This window comes from Poecilia reticulata, linkage group LG12 (assembly GCF_000633615.1).
Source record: "Poecilia reticulata strain Guanapo linkage group LG12, Guppy_female_1.0+MT, whole genome shotgun sequence".
NCBI lineage: Eukaryota > Metazoa > Chordata > Actinopteri > Cyprinodontiformes > Poeciliidae > Poecilia > Poecilia reticulata.
In genome coordinates this window covers 14,755,079-14,774,580 of record NC_024342.1, presented here as the reverse complement: position 1 = coordinate 14,774,580, position 19,502 = coordinate 14,755,079, and the positions used below count along the sequence as shown (strand labels likewise).

The 19,502-nt window shown below is 36.9% G+C and overlaps 1 protein-coding gene and 1 long non-coding RNA gene across 3 annotated transcripts; one reads left to right on the top strand and one right to left on the bottom strand.

Moving 5' to 3' along the window:
• Positions 1-1,750: 1,750 nt before the first annotated feature.
• LOC103473646 (uncharacterized) lies at positions 1,751-6,765 on the top strand. The gene is made up of 3 exons (XR_535055.2): positions 1,751-1,851; positions 2,939-2,999; positions 6,675-6,765. It is a non-coding gene; the product is annotated as an uncharacterized LOC103473646 (long non-coding RNA).
• Positions 6,766-8,404: 1,639 nt separating this feature from the next.
• LOC103473645 (programmed cell death 1 ligand 1) lies at positions 8,405-16,501 on the bottom strand. Of its 2 annotated transcripts, none has more exons than XM_008424035.2 (9): positions 16,398-16,501; positions 14,901-14,970; positions 14,460-14,716; positions 13,868-13,964; positions 13,104-13,370; positions 12,196-12,306; positions 9,830-9,895; positions 9,593-9,643; positions 8,405-8,577 (listed from the first exon to the last, which is right to left on the bottom strand). In XM_008424035.2, the coding sequence occupies exons 2-9, from the start codon at positions 14,962-14,964 to the stop codon at positions 8,561-8,563; spliced, it is 930 nt and encodes a 309-aa protein (XP_008422257.1). In that variant the 5' UTR covers positions 14,965-14,970; positions 16,398-16,501; the 3' UTR covers positions 8,405-8,560. The 2 variants fall into 2 exon arrangements, with proteins under 2 accessions (XP_008422257.1, XP_008422256.1); XM_008424034.2 differs by lacking the exon at positions 16,398-16,501 and adding an exon at positions 16,057-16,230.
• Between the last annotated feature and the right edge of the window lie 3,001 nt (positions 16,502-19,502).

The window sequence follows — 19,502 nt, the reverse complement described above, 5'->3', positions numbered from 1 at the left end:
CCACTCTCACGTGAAGCCATAAAATGGCCGTGATGATCAGCTGATCGGGGGTTTTCCGGGCAGTTGCGTCATCGCCCGAGGACCTTTAAATCTCATCAGCTGTTTTTAAATAGCTCTAAAATCTTAACATTTTGGGCAAAACCTTTATGCGGAATAGTTTTTGAAAGATTAAAGCCTCTTTTAGCGGATAATAATAAAAAAAAAAATTTAAAGGCACACGGAGCCTTTGTTTACAGAGCGAGTCGAGGTCACATGGCAGCTGGAACCCTCGGAGGGTCCGTCGGGCTTAACATTAATAATGAATAAATAAATAAAGTTTAAATATAATAAATTGTTGACTGAAATTCTCTAGGACTTTTAAACATACTTTATTTACTTTAGATTTTTATATAATTTTATATATATTATAACTAGATGTATGTACGTTAAATCATGTAGATTTATTTAGTTTCATTTATTTACAAAATACTGTCTTGGTACTTTCTTCGTAAAAAAAAAATCATAATTTATGCATTTAAATTAGATGATAGATGGACAGATGGATAAAATGAACAGCTATAAATAGTTCAGCATTGATATTCTTCATTAGGTTCTCTTGTCACATGAATACTGATCAGTGAATACTTTGATTTTTTTTTCCTTTATAAACCTCTTCACCTCAGCCTCTCATCCATCCTAATGGGAATCATTTATCCTCAGTGAAGTCACTGCGTGGGTTATAAACAAAAGTGACCGTCAGAAAAGCAGATGAACTCGGCCAACGAACAGGACAGGAAGCCTCTTAATCTGCAACCCAATCCAGCCGTAGTTTAGTGAAACCTGGCTCAGCCTCGCCGGTCGAGGCTTGTGAGGAAGGAAGTGAAGGGCTCAGGAAGCAGCGCTCAGAGCTTTCACCAGTCATATCCATCACAGCACACAGTGATGGAAGCATGTGTGTATGTGTCCCTGTTTCACCAGTCGTATCCATCACAGGACTCTGTCTCCAGGCCCGGGCAGGGGGTTGGGGGGAAGTGGGACAGGACTTGGAGGGTCATTAGAGGGGCTGGGCTGCAGGCTGCAGTGCTGCACTTTAACTAAACATCTTTTCCATAAAATAAATGCTTCCAGGTTAGCGCAGGTCTTGGAGAAGCCTGGTCGCCTCGCTTTTGCTGCCACTCATCTGATCCCAATTACCAGACACATGGGGTCAATGCCAGCAAAGAGTTTACGGCTATAAACTGGAGCCGTTGGACTCCAAAATGAACCCTACCACCAAAGTGTTGCATCTTTAGGACCTGCTTGTCACTCAGCTGTGATACATAATTTAATGTAGCCACTATATTTACAATAGCCTTGCCTGTAGGTAAAGTGTTTTGGCGGTCAAAACTGTTGGGATGTCGGACCAGAGACTTCCTCCGTTTTTATTTACCTTTATCCAAATCTCTTCAGCAAGCACAGAGAATAAATACTTTTGATTTCATAAAATTTACTTACAATACCTTGCAAAAGTATGCATTCCTTTTTTAAAAAAACCATTTTCTTATTGTCTGAAAAGTGACGTGTGCGTTTGTATTCAGCCCCCTTTTATTGTGATGCCCCCAAATAAAATCCTGTGCTACCAACAGCCTTCAGACTTCACCTAATAAGTAAATAAAAAACACCTGTTTGCAATCCGATGCCAGTATAAATACAGCTGCTCTGTGACGCTCTCAGAAGTTTGTTAGGGAACACGAGTGAACAAACAGCATCAAATGGACTGAGGAACACAGCAGACAGGGAGAATGTTGTGGAGAAGTTTAAAGCAAAAAAAAATAATTCAAAGCTTGGAGCATCACTCTGTTCGAGAGGAACCTGTATGGCCTGACATGCCAGGTAAGAAATTTGTTAATCAGAGAAGCAGCCAAGAGGTCCACCAGAAGTTTGTAGCTTCTGGTTAAAAAGGAAACTATTGCAAAGTGCAAAATATTGTGTGGGGTGGAACATTAACTGCACACCAGCTTGAATACATAATCTCACAATAATGAGATTTCTACAACCCTTCTCTCGGGTTATTGGGATACTTCAAGCCTGATGTTGCACAGCACATGAAAGCACACAGTTGCACCAGGTAGTCTGTGGACACCAACGACAAACACCATAGGATTTGTAGCAATGAAAAATTGTGCTAAAATGTGATTTATGTAAATTATCTAAACCGCCGCGTTTGTGTGTAGTTGCATCAAATGCAAGTAACCTGATCTCTGAGGAGAGGAAGAGTCGATCATGGTGATGTATATGTGCTTGTGTACGTGTGTTTGTGTGGACTGAGTGTGCATTTACATCCATACATTATTGAATAATTGCTTCCCGATGCTCTCCTCTTTTCCCTCGAATATTAATTACCGATTGATGAAACTTTGTTGGTCAGAGGGGTTGACGTTGAAAGAGGAAATGGGGGGGGGGGGGGGGGTGAAAGTGGGGATCAAGCTGTTTGAATGGAGGGTAAACTTATTCAGGGTGTGTTGTGTGTGGTTTGTGGCTGTGTTGGGAGGCAGGACGGGGCTGATGGGTAATGGAGTAAAGCATCAACAGGGTTTAGTTTCAGGGAAAACCATTTTTTCTTGGTTTAAATGAGAAGATTTTAAAAGATAATTGACATTTATCCCCGTCTGAAGGAAAAATACGCTTAAGAAAGACTTTGTGCTACTTTTGTAAAGTCCCTCATATTGAGGAGATTTCTAGCTTGTTAAGTCTAGCTGTAATATTCAGTATACAGTTTCTGGAGTTTGTTCAGCGGCACCTTGTTACACACTTTAAGCTAAACCACAAAACGAGATTACAACATCAGCTAAAGTGAAAATGTGCTCCTTTGTACTCGGATGTTTTTGTTTCTTTATATGTTCTTTTTAATTATTATTCTGCATTTAATTCCAGCGTAGCAAACAGACTTGAATGAAATTAAATGGTTTTATTGTCACAGAACGTGAGAAACCCAGAGGCTGCATGGAAAAGAAGATGGCACCATCTAGTGGACGTCTGAGGTAAGATTAAAAATTAATGGGATCGCATAAACAAAAAGCCGTAAATCAAGCGTCTAGAAAACTTGTAAAAAGGCCGCCTTTTTATATTAGCATTCACTTAAAAAAAAAAAAGTAATTTATTGATTGTAAATATTGTTATGATTTCTTGAATACTTTCTTTAAAGAGCTAAAATTCTACTGAAAGAAATTTTATTTGGTTATGATTAAAATTATTTCATTTTCGTAATGGAAGGCAGATACTTGGTGTATCTGTTTGCAAGTTTTAGATCTGTGTTTGTATTGTCTGATCTGCTTTCATAAGGCAATTTTTCATCCTCACTGGGTAATCAGAAGCCAGACGGTGACAAACAGTCATGAAATTATAGATTCTTATATTGTTTAGAGACATGCCTTGTCCAGTCGAGTGGACAGAGGATCTGAAGGCATCATTTCTCCATACTGAAAAATTAGGGAACTCAAAAAGTGGATAAACGCTTCTCAAATGATCGGGAGCAGCGGTTGCAATCGAAACTCACATTCTGTAGATCTGAGGTTTTTATGATGGGGAAACAAAGTTAAAAAATAGAGGAACCTTTTTTTTTTCTTTTTTTTTTTGCACAATCCAGAATTTTTAAGATGGCTACACCTTTGGTACTTTGCATTACTAAGATTCCCTTGACCATGACAAAAATGAAACTATGCTACGATATGCAATATTACTGCAAACTATATTAGCCGTGCTGCTTGTAAAATGCTTACACATAAGGGAAAATAATATTTTAATCATCTGCTGATTTTGTAAGTCTGTCATTTTAGAGCAGGTTCATTTTAAAGCCATGAGACTGAATGTTGACCAAAAATGTAGAAAAACAAACGGTACACAAATGTGTCACGGCGGTTCCTCCAGGGGACCCTGTGTCTCGCTGTGTGCCAAACCTTCAGCTCAGTTATGGCTGCATCCCACGTTTGATTTTATCGATTCTGACTAGTTCTACCTGCCTTTTGTTAGTGATCTCATAGTGATGTTATAAAATGCATGTGTATTTCCTCAAAAATACCAGTACTCGAAAGGGCCTGTAGTACCCACTGTAATGGGAGTTTCCAAATGATGCATTGCTTCCTGAACCCAGGTTTCTTAATACGGATGACACGTATAGCAAATCCCACAGAGGACTATCAATGAATGATGATAAATGGGGGTGTTTTTTTGTTTTTTTTTGGCGAAGTTGCTGAGATAAATTACAGTACGTCGCTGTAAATTACCGCAGTTCCCACATTGGCTTCTGAAGTTTATGATTTGATGACAATCTGGTGATTCCTTTCTGAACGTCAGAGGATTTCCTGTCTCTGTTTCACATGGAGCTGAGCAAAAAGTCCTTCCAGGAAGAAATTCGATTTAAAAACAAAACCACCAAGCAGGGGACAGATAGTGAGCGGCATTATTCGTATTGTGTGTGGTTAGATAAGGTATTTACCCATTTATCCAGGCAGAAAATCCAAACGGGGCACAAGGAGGAAGTGTTTTCCAACTAACAAGTAAAAAAAAAACACAACAATAAAACTGACAGATTGTATAACCTATTGTCTTTCAAGCAACTAGTCCAGTTTCTTTTTTAACATAGAAATGTTGAGTTTCCAAAAAGTGACGTAAATAAATCTGGCGCTAAAGGGGGTGAAGTTATAGGAAGAGACTCCACCCTTGATGAGGAACAGGTATGTCAAACCAACAACCTCATCGACCGTCATTTACTCAGAGAGGGGAAAATGACACAAAACTCTTGGGTTGTTGTTAACTTTGTATTCAGTATGAACTCTGAGAGCTCATACTGCTCACATCCAGTTTATTCAGGTTTCTCCAGATGAACTGTGACCCAGTTTCAGAGTAATCCAAGGGTAAATAAGATCATTTGACCTTCAACGCTTGTAATTTCCAGTGTTCCAGGAACAGGAAATGTGTTTTAAGTTGTGGTTGTAGGTCACGGCAACAAAAAAAAAGCCTAATGACAAATGTAAAAAGACCAGAGGTTGTGAATTATTTTTGCAGATTCAGTGTTTGCCTCCATGCATGAAGAATCTGTCATAATTCTCTAAAACTCTGTAAGTTGAAGTGCGAGCTTTAAACTTTACAATGAGCTTTTGCAGAAGACAAAACATTAATCTTTCAAATGAGTTTTGACATCCAGTCATGTTTGTCGTTGACTGTGACTGCTCCTGCAGCTGTCCATTTTTATCTGATGCATTAATAATTTATTATGAAAATGCAACAACATGTGCAAATTTATGTTACATGTCAACCACAGGAACTTCAAGATTGCTATCTATGGTTGGTTTTTCACTTCTCCATTTATGCTTCAACATGATATTTGCTGGTTAAGGTGTGTCCACACAGACACACCTTAAAATACTAACATTTTCATCCATTTAGTCACCTGAGAGTTCATGAAAAGCAGCGGTGCCCTCGCAAGCATTTTTACACTACTTATCAACTCTAGTCTTAACCACAAACCTTAATATATTTTATTAGGATTTTATGTAATAGAGCAAGACAAAGAAATGCTCAATTGTGATGTGGAGGGAAGTGGTTGTGCAAACGTTTGTGTAAAAATTCGAAGTTGTCTTCACGAAAGAGTGGCAAGAAGGAAACAGCTGTAGAAAGAAGGCCGACTTTTTGGCCTAAAAGCAAAATAATAAATGAGATGGAAGAACAACATGACGCATCTCCCTGAACACATCATTGCAATGGTGAAACATGGCGGTGGCAGTATCATGCAGAGGGGATACTTTTATTGAGCAGGGAAAGGAAAGGTGTAGATGGCGACAGGTCAATCCTAAAAGAAAACGTAGAGGCTGCAAAAGACCTGAGGCTTTAGTGGAAGACATGAGAGCTTGAGCTATTTACGAAGAACGGGCACAACTTTCAGTTTCTACGTGTGCAAAGCTGGCAGCAATATGGCACAAAACACTTGCTGCTGCAGTCGTAGGTAAAGGAGTTTGCAGACTTTACTCAGTTTTTAAAATCCCAATTAAACATTGAACTGTGCGATTGAAATGGGACAAAATATGTAGCGGCAGAAGAGGGATGAACGTTTTTACAGCAACGTAAACCAGAAAGAAGTTCCTTGGCCAATACCCCGAATTACTCAATCTCAGAAAAATGTCCGTTAGCATTTCAGAAGAAAGATGATGTCAAAATAAACTGAGTTTTATTTTAAACTATATATTACTGTAACAAGCCGCATCTCTTGCCAGTAAAGTCAAGGCACTTCCTCATCTTCAGCCGATATTAGAGAAGCTGCTGCTGCTTCGCTTGCAATCCAGCAACTGATCTAAATCGAGACCTTTCTTTTTCTCATGCACGCACAAAGAACTGAAACCCGAGCAAAGTCTCAAAGTATGCTTGAGTTATCACATTTTTTGAAAACGAAAGAGTCTGAGACCAATATTATGTCTTCATTATTGCACAAAAGGACGAAGCTCAAATTTCCCCTCAAATAAACCGCTGTGTGTGAAATGTAGTCTCTTTAATTAAGTAGACAACAAAGACAAATTATAAAAATACAAAAATCTATATTTATTGCACATGCATTTTAAAATGTGTTTACTTTGCAGCATATTTGGGCTTTATAAAAAACTGTACATACTATCATTTCTTTAAAAAAGTAACATGTTTTTTGTTCATTGCCATTGTGTCCTCAGTACTTTGCAGATTGTACTCGACGCTTCAGTGTCGAGCTCGTCTTTAGATCTTTCTCAAGAGCATATAAAGGATGTGACAAATACTCTACAACAGTGTTTTTCAACCATTTTTGAGTCAAGGTACACTGTTTTAATTGAAAAAATCCCGAGGCACACCACCAACTAAAAATGGAAATAAATATACTCTGTAGCCGCCTATATATAGTCATTCTTATCAAAGTCTCTTGAATAGGAATCAAATAAACACAAAAATGTATTATCACATTTTACATTTCTTATTTCAAATTGCACTTAACATGTCCACTTCAAAAATACACCTGAACAGCCACAACACTGTGGTGTTAAATTTAAAGAAGTTGTAGAAAACTTCAAACTGTTTTACAAACTAATCCACAAGCATCTTATAGCCGGAATACAGAAAATAATTCTTATTCTGAAAGAAGCAATAATATTTGGGAAACATTTCACTTCATATTCACTGTTACAATATGAAGAGTTGCATGTACAAAATGTCAATATCTGTGTATTTTACCCACCTGGTGTGAAACCTGAGCATGTTTGGATGAAAACAGATCTGATTTTCTGACAGAAATTAAAGAAAGATAAAGCTCTTCCTCAACAACTCTGTCTCTCTCTGTTTTTAGTTTTTATAGTAACCAGACTAGAGAAGCTCACTTCACACAGATATGTTGTGGGAAATGGACTCATGTTCTTTCCAACCCAACTACTGCTGAGCTTCACTGTCTTTTCCATCACTGTCATCACTGTCTTGCTAGATACGATGCTCTCATCGCTACCTGTAACATTCATGCATCACTAATTCTCTTGTTTTAATGTAAAATGTTCTGTACCTACTGCCATCTAGTGGTAAGAACATTACATGATTACGCCGCTAGTCACTGCTACAGCAGACACTCGAAGATGGCATTATTTGTAGACAATTCATTTTCAAAAAATCTTTTAAAACCAATTACCGTATTTTTCGGACTATAGAGCGCACCATACTAGCACCTTCAATTAAAAAATAAAATAAAATAAAAACTGGAAGCTGCTCTCGGTTTTCCATTAGGACCCAGCAGAATGCCTCGTCCTAATAAATCTGCTGGACGCTGCACTCCGTCTCCAAAGCGAACCATGGTTTTGTTCACACCGAACTTAAGTGCAGCGGCTCTATTTCCCTCCTGTAGTGCCAGATCGACAGCCCTCAACTTAAAAGCTGCATGATATGAGTTTGAAAACATTTCTCCGTCGTGCCTGCTGCTAGCATGTGGTTGTTCTAAATGAAAATTGGCCGTTCTTCTTTGATTTACAATTTTGACTTCTAATGATTCACTTCCTGCTAGAGAGCCCCCTGGTGGTTGAAGAAAAATCCACAGAAAATACGCATGGTTCAAAGTTAAGGAAAAAAGTAGCAGCTTTTAGTCCGGAAAATACCGTACCGCAGTGAAATTGAATAATTTCCACGGCACACCTGACGATCACTCACGGCACACTAGTGTGCCGCGGAACAGTGGTTGAAAAACACTGCTCAACAAGATCCTGTTTCACTTAGAAACCTCCTCAAAGTCTCATGAAAAAGAAGCAGCTCCCTTCTGTATCCAATCGCAGCAGAGACTCGGACTCGGACACAACAGTCCTCAACTTCTCTCCGCTGATGTCTTTTCACCAAGAGAGAGCCGCGTTGTTGCTTCCTGGAGCAAGTCACCTTCCAGGTGCTGCAGTTGACGTATATAAGATGATCCAGAAAGCTGGCATCAAGGAAATTAGAAGCAGCATTGGTCCAAGAAGAGAGCAGGATGTCAGCTATGGTTGCTTTCCCTCCTCCAGGAGGTCCCTCCCTCAGATAACAAGACTTCAAGACTTATTTGGGAGTAGATCCTGGAGTCTCACTGGCATCCCTTCCCTGAAAATAAAAAGAAGCTCTGTAATTTTGAACTGTATAACATTTACCAGCTGAAGGCGTCAGTACAAACCCTTGGTTTTATAACACTAATGTAATTACTGCCAGTAATTAAAATGTCTATATATATAAATAAAATTAATTTCTGGACAGTTTAATTCACCAACAAATGGGAGTTTTAATTGTGTGTGGGTCATTTTATCCTTTCACCATGTGGGTCAAGTGGCTATCATGGGGATGAGAACAGAAATGAATATAAATAAGGTGTAATGCAGCATTTTTTTGTATATAATTATTAAATTAGGCTGAAATATGAGCAAAATTTTGAGCATCTTCATAAGTTGCAAAAATACTTAACAGAAAAAAGTCTTGCTTTGAGTATGAAATTGTTTGTCTATGGGTAAGAAATTAGTGCAGTTGGGTTGAAAGACTCAGTTGACCTTGGAATCGTTTTAATTTCCTGCAGTTCAAGTTGTTGGACTTTCTGTAAATGATATTAGAAAGGAAGAGGAGTCAGCTATTTTTTCCAATGGGATTGGAAAACTGTCTCTCTGACTCACTTGTTTTGCAGCTTATGAGGCGGCGAAACTATCACAGCGGTGTCTCGTTTCTTTGTAGCGAGACAGAATTCGGAGTAACGGGTTTTCAGACGCAATCTCAGATTTTCCTCTGTGGGACGCGCAGCAAAAAAACAAACTCGATGAAAGAGTGTTAAAAGAAACGATGTTCTTGTTTTACTTCCTTATTGAACGTATAATTTTACATAATTGTGTCTAAAATGGGTGGATTTGCCTAGATGTAGTTTTATACATTAGTAAGCGTTCTTTTATTTTATGCATTTAGTGCAGTATTTCAACTTCATTTCTCTATTTTTTTTTTTTAGATAATTGTTTTCTCTACTAAAAGCTTTTACTGGAACCTAAAGGCTGTGATGATGGTAGAGGACCATATCACTGTGGACAACAAGAAACCGACATCAAACAACACAACAGTACCGTAACTCAGCGTCACATCTTACCTTCAGTAATAACTATTTCCTCAACTTCTTTTGCTTTGTCTTTCTGTAGGCCTGAGGGGAAATTAACATGTCAGGAAAACAGGGGACTTATTTAACCGCTCAGCTAATCAGTTCCAGAGTTAATAATTACCAACTAATTTAATCATCACTAGTATAACAGATCCTAATATATCAGTGTTTGACTTAAATTGACTTTTTTTGTAGCTGTTAAACTGTAGCAAAGTTGTTCAGACTTACAGGCAGCTGCAGACATGGACTCCTCATCACCAGCCAGGCAGCTGTGGGTCCTGGAAGTTCTGGCACCTGAAAGACAAGGGGACCTTTGATTTAGTGTGTTGATTCAAAATGTTAGATAAAAATATACGAAAGCATGAATACAAAGAAAAAAAACAATGGATGGTCTGTCTGCCTCTAAAACCACAACACAGCACATTTACATTGAAATAAGACATATTAGCTTTAAATTGATGGTTTACGGTGTGCTTTCTATTCATTTCTCTTGCTACACATTTAACAAATTTGGAATTAGAAGTTTAGGAACAAAACGCAACACTTTTCAAAAAATGCTATGCTAACCTTAGTAAAGATGATTAAATTATCTTTTGTTGCATTATAATAATCTCACAACAAAAATTTAGGGAAAATCCAAACATTACTAATAAGATTATTGGTTTCCACACTTATTCATAATCTTAACATGTTAAATGTTGCTGAATCATTTTCACTGTAACCGTTTCCTTTCAAATGTGGATCAGAGTATTTAGGAACTATAACATGACATCCTTTTACTTTGAGGTACAAATATGTGACAAATAGGCCAGTTTCTCTTAGCTACTTAGCAAAGAGGGAAACACAAATACTTGCACTTCTGTGTTAAGCAGAAATTAAGAAATAGCTTCAGGAAAAAAGCCACAGTGTCTTTAAAAAATAATTATTTCTTAATTTGGGATTTCTTTTTCAACTCTATAAGCTAAAGTTTGGATTCTTCTACTATTTCTGTTTGTGAAAGTATTCAACTGTAAACAATTTTGTTATTTTAAGAATTGTTACACTTTTATAGTGATGCCAACAAATGTGGAAGATGCTGTATGATAATGTTAAGGTGTTATTACAAGAGCATGACTTCATTTCTCTTTCCGTCTCTTATTTACATAGTTAACACTTTGTGTGAAAACAATCTTCTTGTAAGTATGGCTCAGAATGCTGACGTTTCCTGAATTTAATCACCCAGAGATTTCTATACCCGTAACTCAAACAGGATTTCTTGTCAAATTAGCCCGATCGTTTATCTGAAAGTGTGTGTAATAAGTGTACAAGTGAAGGGGGTGTTAGTTTGGATGATAAGGTGAACAAGCGCTGGACCCAAAAAGCACCTACGCATTCACAAATAGCTGTGAATTTCCCTTTTAGCAGATGAAAACCAAGCTGGGTGATTCCAGGCAGATTCATGAAGTCCTCAACTTCAACAATAAAAAAGCAAAGTCATGCTCACATGACTAGTATAAACACAACATGTCACATGCTGGTGAAATTCCGCTCAATTTAAATTACAAAAGGTACAGCGCTAAAACAAGCATGAGATCGTCAAAAACATTTTGAGAAATGCTTCCTCTTTCAAGCGGAAATTGCGTTGTCATTGCCATACGTTACAAAAAAACTAGATTTATATTTCTTATTGAAATAATGTTTTATTGTTGTTGATTTTACCACAAAGTCTTTTTTTTTCTTCATCTCTTTAGCGACAGAACTAAAGTTAGGCGACATGTCTCCAGAACAGGAAGGATATAAAAAATGTTGCGAACTGCACAGGCAGTAATATCAGGCTGTTTGAGCTTTTAGGTCAAACACTAAAAACATGAGAGAGACTCTCCAGAATTTTCTAGCAATGCAGCGAAGCTAAATAAAGAACCAAAGTGAAAGTCTGACTCCAGTGATGCTTCCCTTTCCCACAGGTCTGTCATGCATCTCTTCTAGATCTAGCTGTGTATCACTTTTTGTTTTACTTTCTTTCACAAGTTATCTATGTTTGCAAAGGCATTTAAAATTCCCAAATGTGGAAAATTATTAGCTTTTTTTTTCCAGGCTGATGCTTCCTTTAAAAAACAAGTAGATGTTACTCAACAGGAGAATATTCAAATTTTCTCAAATACTTTATTCAGTAACTGTGTAGTGATCTGAAACTTAAAAGTGGTCGGAATTGGTGAAGTAATATATGTGCAAATGCTTATTAACAAAATCTAAACACTTGTAGAATATGCTGCAAATAATGACTTGTATTGCTATTCATACTGTCTGGTTTTTGGTAGATTTTTTTTTTCAGGTAGTAGCATTGCAAACCAACAAATTAAAAAGCTTTAGTGATTACATTATAAATGCAGGCAGGGATTTCTCACTAAGCTGCAAAACAAACATAAAAAGAAAACAGTGGTAGTCCTGAGAAAAAACCCAGAGTTCACGACCATGGATGGATGGATGGATGGATGGATGGATGGATGGATGGATGGATGACCCCAATTTTTGGACAGTGTAATGTTGACAAAAATACTGACAAATGACATTAATACGTTTTGGTTCTGTGTTTAATAGAATAAGCAGGCAGTTACCTTTTCGGCGTCTGTAAATGACCACTCCAAAACCAATGGCAGTCAGTACTAATCCTAAACACAACACGACGATGAGGATGTCATTTTCTCCTTGACGGGGCGGTATATCATCTGTAGTAAGAGAGAAAATATAGAGCAACCTCTTTTAATATCATACATAAAATTCATCTCGGACAGCCATTGTATGCAAACATTTTGTTGATGTCCACAGAAGTTTTTTTTTTGTTTGTTTAAACCACTTTGGAAAGAACCAAATTTACCAAAAACAAATTGCAGCAGACTTCCCTATAGTGGCCAAAAGCAAAACTAATAGTCGCTGTGAAGTAGAAGTAGTTTAGCCTTATGCAACAGAATTTGTGCTGAGCCTCAAAAGAACTTTCCAGATTACTTTTACTGTTTTTGTTGGCGGTTTTCATTGTTTCCTAAAGAATCCTGGATCCTCTCTACTTTAAGCTGATCAAGTTCCGCCTCCAATCTTTTAGAATACACTTTCCAGTGAAACTAAAAAGCAGACCGCATATCAAAAGAAAAAAGAAAATCTTCAGATTTTTTTTTCCAAGCACTCCTACACGATGTTAAATTGTTCCAAAACACCTACAGTTGCAGTAAAAAGAAGGGGGTAATTCTCATATCTCTTTGCCACTGTAGGTAGGTGCAAAGACAGCTTTGCTTTCATGTCGACTTGAGAGAGGCTGAGAGTTAATTTAAGATGTGAATAAAGGAGGGAGAAGCGTGAACAAAACAGGAAACTGGAGATGATCTCATATCTTGCTGGTTTTCAGAGTCAGTAAATTTTCTATAAGACACTAAAAGCTTATAGAATTGATTTTTTTGGTCATTTAGCACCTTCCTGAAGCAAGCTCTTTAGCACTATCTTAAAAAAACCTTCACAAATGTTAAGAATTTACCTGGAATGTGAAATGTTGCAGACGAGTGGTCTTTTGTAAAGTTACATGTGTATTTTGTTTTCTCTGAAGAGCTGACTTCGATCTGACTGACGACTTTAATGAGACCGTCTGGCGTTGTTGTCGTTGTGGTGTTGGAAATGTAACTCTGCAGACGCTCATCCTGCCACACAACGGGTGACATAGGGTATCCCTCAGACTGGCAGGTTAACACTACTTTATCCCCCTGTGCCGTCCTCTCAATCCGTTTTGAGATCGAGTGATATTGTGCTAGAAAAGAATAAAAAATTAAGATTAGCGACATTTTATTAGAATAAATAATGTAAATAAGAATTCAAATGTTGTGTTTGGGTTCAGATATAATGGATTGGCTTAAATGAAAGCATATTTATGTTTTGGAGGCACAGGATACAAGTAGATTGTTTGTTACAATATTGTCACTACATGCCTACTTTTCCTTCGATTTCATAATTTTACACTTTTTTTTTTTTGGCTCGAAAGATCAAACAAAATCCCAATAAAATCTAAAAAAAATGTTTTAGGCGTGTGAATACTTCTGCACAGAACTGCTTCTGATAAGGTCTCAAACTTTTTCTCTATCAAACTGAACAGTGATGGGCTTAGTTTCACTTTCAAAATGAGTTTTACTCTTAACTGTCCAGAAATGACCATGTGCAACAGTCAATGAGCAAGACCATTCCTGGAACAAAAGTTCTGTGGTAATGAACAAAAAATGCACACCGTAACTGACTCAAACATGATCTTACCTCCAACTGACAAAGTTATAGTTTTATAATCGGTTCCTTCTGTTGTTTGAACCAAACACTGATACGTCCCAGAGTCAGTGATCCTAAGATCTGATATCTATGAAATGAGATGGAAGAAAAAACAATGTTTATATACCATAAGACAAACTACTTCAAATGAGCTTGAATCGTAGCTGCATTTCTACTTCTGTCTCTAAGCATTTAATGAAGTACAACAAAACAAGATCACAAAATTGTGTTGCATAACACATATTGCCCTAACAGGATTAAGAAACAACAAACGTCAGTTATTCTTAGCAGCATAAAATATGTTGGCAAGTTCAAACAGGCAAGCAACATGTGACATTAAGAAATTACCCAAATGTCTCATCAGTCATCTGACAATTGTTTTGTAAAATTTGGTTAACAGAAACTGATTTGGTGTCAGAAACATTTTATTTTTCTTTTTATACAGAGAAAAGCTTCTTGTGGCCAGGCATAAAAAAAAAATTGCATGTTTGCTATAATGCTTAAACTACATCGCATCTGGTCTACGCCAGCGTGTTTGTATTGTTCATATTAAGTAAATAAATTAAAAAAGAAGACGAAATACCTGTATCTTTGCCCAGCTATTTTTCAGTTCATCGGTGAGAAGCTTCACTCGACCCTTGAACTTTGAAGACGCAGAGCTCTCCAAGTTGTCTACCAGCCGTATCACTTCCTGATCCGGACCGGTGTCCGTCAAGTGCCAGACAACCTTGAGGTCATTTTGAGGATTTGCTGGTTTGGAAGAAAACCTGCAGCCCATCACAACACTTCCTCCATACTCAGAATTATATGAAGTGTGCTCTGCCTCCACTGTAAACAAGGCTGCAAGACAATAATGTGTAGTAGATGTTTTAGGATAAACTTTGCACAAAATGCATGGCATACACACACTAAACCTCAGTTTCATTTAAGTGATAAGCTTGCTTTGCAGATTTAAGTTAGCTTGAGTGTCAAATGGAAACGGAAAGCTTTCCTCGTGTTTCACAAGTATATAGTTACTACCCACCTGCAAGAGATGGCTGCAGGGAGACTTGCAGAACTACAAGAGCTACAACAATGACCAAGTCCATTGAAATCTGAGAATAATAAAAAAAAAGTGTAAACAAAATATTGAAAACTTTTGGTCACAGATAATCACAAGACACTTTGCAGATGCAGGTCAGCTGAACATTCTGGTAAAGTGCATGACACTCAGATAATCAACAACACATGATGCTGAGATATACATTTTGTCATCACTGACCTATGACTAAGCTCTTACTGTTCCAAGTAAACCTAGTCTGGCGATTTATTTTGGATAACATCAGGAAACCACAAAAAATATAAAAATGTGTGTTCAGCTGTGGATAACATCATGTTTCTTCGGCAGAATGAGTCATAACAAAGAACTTCATGGCAACAACAAAATATTTTCACACAGTGAGCTGTCATATCTGGTTTTGCCATGAATCTGTTTTACGAAATATTGTACAAAATGGTAAAACTGAAACGGTATTACGTTTTTAGTGCTTACCACCTATGACTTCCACAAATGACTTAACAACATAAGCTGAAATTGGCTTTGGGTCTCTGCTAACTTTCCGACTTATCAAATAAGGACTGGACTATCAGACAGTTAAGGTAGATTCTTTAAAGCACAGTTGGTAAAAGTTGGTACCTGCAATCGATTAGCAGGTGGTATCATGGCTTTTTCTTATTTTTGAAAACTCAAAATACTGTAATAGTAAAATCAAGTTGAGATGTAAATGTAAATCCTCTACTTGTCCAGACTTAATCAAGACAGCATAAAAACCTATAAACTATCCTGGAGTAATTTACAAACACATGCCTTGCTTGCAGTTTCCATGTAAAAAAAAAGAAAAGAAAAAAAGTTTGTAGTACTAGCAAAACAAATAACTAACCTTTAAAAATATATTTTTTTAACGTGGCGCAAAACATACATTAAATTAACCATATAGTTAAGCTACTAAAATGGACAGACAAAAGGTTTATTTTATTTTTTTAAACGTTCTAAAATATACCTTTAAATATTCCCCTTGTATGACTATATGAATAATAAAAATAGGTACCTGCAGCTACTAATCAAGGCTAAGTCGAGCAAAAAAAAAAAAAAAAAGAAAAAGAAAGCTAAAAACAGATTAATACTCAAGGTGCTGTCCTACCTGCAGATTGATACAATCAGCCTTTTGTATGTTCATGTACTGTTTCCTTCTTCCTTCACGTCTAAATGCTCCAGTGATCTGTTCGAGCGCTTCTAATAAAGAGGAGGTCCTTCCTCCTAAAGTAACCCACCCATCACACGCCTTTATCTAACTTAACTCAGTCACAGGAATAAAGTTGAGGCGTGCAGCTCATTAGCGACTTCACAAATATTACTACATACTATGTGTTCACTGTGTTTGAACAATTGTCAAACCGTAAGTAAACGCTGTAAAGAAGTATTTAAACTTGTTTCTATGTAGATATAAAGACCGAATTACATGTTTTACTACGGAGGACCTACCACAGACAACGAGTAGAAGACACGCAGTTTCCGCCGTAACTGGCAGCTCTCCGTAATCGACAACGGCGTAAAAAAAAGCGTCCAGAAGGCGTGAAGAAATGAGACCCAGCTGACTCAGTGTGCGTTTTATACCCTGTTTTCCCCCACATCTCGGGATTCTCCTTTTTTTTAAAGCCAGCCCAATCACCATTACCGTAAAAGTGACAGCGCGTTTTTTTTTTTGTTTTTTTGTTTTTGTTTTGTTTTTGTTTCGCTTAAGCAAGACCTTAACCATAATTTCTCACCAGCATGAGCAACCAGGAGCTTCTTTAATAAACCGTGAATCAAATTATGTCGCACGTAAAGTAACATAATAAAAACTCACGTACAGTAAATAACATAAAAGAATAAAAACTAAAGTAAAAAGTACCACAGGCATTAATTTCAATGTTCATATGTTATTACAGTATTAATATACTACTCACTCAAAACTGAAACTATTCGATTTGTCTTATGACTAGGTGAATATACAAGGATACAGTAAGTCCAGAAGCATAACAGGGTGACTTTACAAGTTAATATTCAGCTATCACCTCTGGTAGGCAACAGGTAGGACCTCGACTTAAGTATATTACTTAGTAATAGAAATACCACATGGGTGCATGGTGCACTTGTAGTTCTCTCACTATGACTATGTGTTTTTTGGCCATCTATATTTCTAAATAGCTGACTTGTAAGGGTCAGCCAGCTGATTAGCAGTGAGCAGCAACATGTGGAGGAGGGACAGTGCTTTAGGGACAGTATGAAAACTATGTAGCTATCTTTCTGCCAGTGACTGACGCATGTTTATTTAAAAAGTTGAATCAACATATCTTTTTCTGTCTCTTATCAAATCTTCCACTGCACAAATCTATTTTGTCCCCTGAAAGTAACTGGTTGTGGAAACGTTGAATAAGAAAACATCAGAACTGCTAAATAGGTAAATGACCAAAACGACCAATAAATGAATTAGACAAACCGGCTGGAGCTGTTGAATAAAATATCAAGATCCCTGGTTTAAAGAGACAAAGGGAAAACTGTTGGCTAATTTTTGAATAAATAATTTGTTGATTTATAACTTTCTTTTGTTTCTTTTTTGTATCTTGTGCCATGTAGCTAACAATTTATGGTTTTTCAAGCACTGTATGCAAATGCTATTCTAAAAGTACAATCCAGAACAACAACAATGTTCCCAACACAATACAGACACATTCACAAGATGTAATCTCCAAAAAAACCAGGAAATTTAAATAACCCTGAGTTTCCATCCACAGCCTTGCTGCCAGCCAAGTGGAATTCCCACCTGTTCTGCAAGAAAGGTATGTGATAATTTAACTATTTATCTCTGGCACATGTCACTATAATATTTTTACAATGAGACTGGGGAAAATTTTGTGGGTTTGCCAGTGATTCTTTTTTCTTCCTGTCCGTGCTGGTACACAACAAATCCTCCTTCCAGTTTGGTAATAGTCTGTCTGATTTTATCAGTTCTAATGTTATCTCAGAGTTTAAAATCCTTTACCATTTTTCAATGCATCTCCTGGAAAGCTGTTGTTGTTGTTAATGCTACCTCCCCCTGTGACTCAAGGCAAAATGATACCTATCAGGGAAGGTTTCTGAGATGGGTGAAAACTCTAGTGTGGAAATTGTTTTTCCACTGCTAATTTCAGATGTTAGTGTTAAATGATGTTACCAGAAAGAGTCCTGGTAAAAAATTTTTTGTTAATATTTTTTTTCCCGTTTTTTTTACAGTCCCAATGAAAGGTAAGTCAATCTTAATGTTTCTGGGTTATCCTCCTTCTTCAGGTTAGTCTGAAGAAAATATTTGAATTATAATTTTAAAGCACTGGCGAAACAAACATATATTTCGGTGCCTGTGTGTATTAAACAAAAAGCTTTTGGGCAAAAATTTTGGGAAAAACTTAGTCCTCCTTAGATGTTCCCACAGGATGTAAATGGGAAGATAACCCCTTAGTGCTGTTAATCAAATTCACATATTGATCATAAAAAGGTAAGAACACCTGTTATAGGAGTGTGCTTTAACACAATACCAAGGTGGAAAGACGTCAGCAATTTCTTTAGAGAAGTATCTGTTTCTGTCCATCAATCTGGGAAGGGTTATAATATCCACAAGTAATCAAAAAAATCCATCATTCTACATAGAGAAACATTATTCAGAAGGAGCTTATTGACCAAGTTTGTGTGTACAAATAAGAAATCTGAAGTGCTCACAGCACAGCACAAATATATTCACAAGTAAAGAAGAACTAAGACAGCAGGACGTCCTAATGGTTTTACCTCAAGAGTCAACCATGCAGCTATGAGAGAAATAAAAAAGACGAGTGCTACAGTCCATGTCATTTCTACATCTCGCCTTAACATGGTGAAGGTTAAAGTTCACAAGAAGACAGAGATACCAAGAAATTTGGCTTTGCTTTGTCTAGAAGAGTTGACGGAGAAAAACATATTCTGCTCAAGTTGGATGAATCTAGGACATACAGGCTAAATCTTTTTTTCAATAAAAGTTGAAATTATGGAAACATTTGTGTGTTTTTACTCTTGATGTCAGCAGAGAACAAATTGATTTTGTTATGTTCTAATACATAAATTCCTAGAAATAATAGAACTATCAAATGGTGTAGCCTGAATATATGTCCATAACATACAAAGAGTGTAAAATGTGTTGTAGACTTGGAAGAAGTTCTACATATCTTCAGCTTTTTTATTTATTTTCCTCCTCATTTCTGGAGATGTATAAATATTTTTTTTTCCTTCAGGTTCTTAGTTTAGATTTTTAACTTTAAAAAGAACTATTATAATTAAAACTTCTGTTTTTTAAATATAACCTTTTAAACCTTGTTTTTCAACAGAGGGAGCCATTTCTCTGTCTTTTCTCTGCAGCAGTGTGAGACACTACTGCACACAAAATAGTAACAGCAGCTGGCAACCAGATTTAATCCACCTTTAACTCTAATCTGTGCAGAAACTAAGAAATAGTTTTTGTTATTTATAAAACCGACATCTCTACGTGAACTACTGACGAATAAAAACAATAATATGTAACTTATTTTGAAGATCTTCCCGGAA

Coding starts and splice junctions, on each gene's coding strand:
- LOC103473645 (XM_008424034.2), bottom strand. CDS start 16,092: ATGAACATACAAAAGGCTGATTGTATCAATCTGCAG. Junction 14,971..16,056: donor CTGATTGTATCAATCTGCAG/GTAGGACAGCAC, acceptor TATTATTCTCAG/ATTTCAATGGACTTGGTCAT. Junction 14,717..14,900: donor CCTGCAGCCATCTCTTGCAG/GTGGGTAGTAAC, acceptor ATTGTCTTGCAG/CCTTGTTTACAGTGGAGGCA.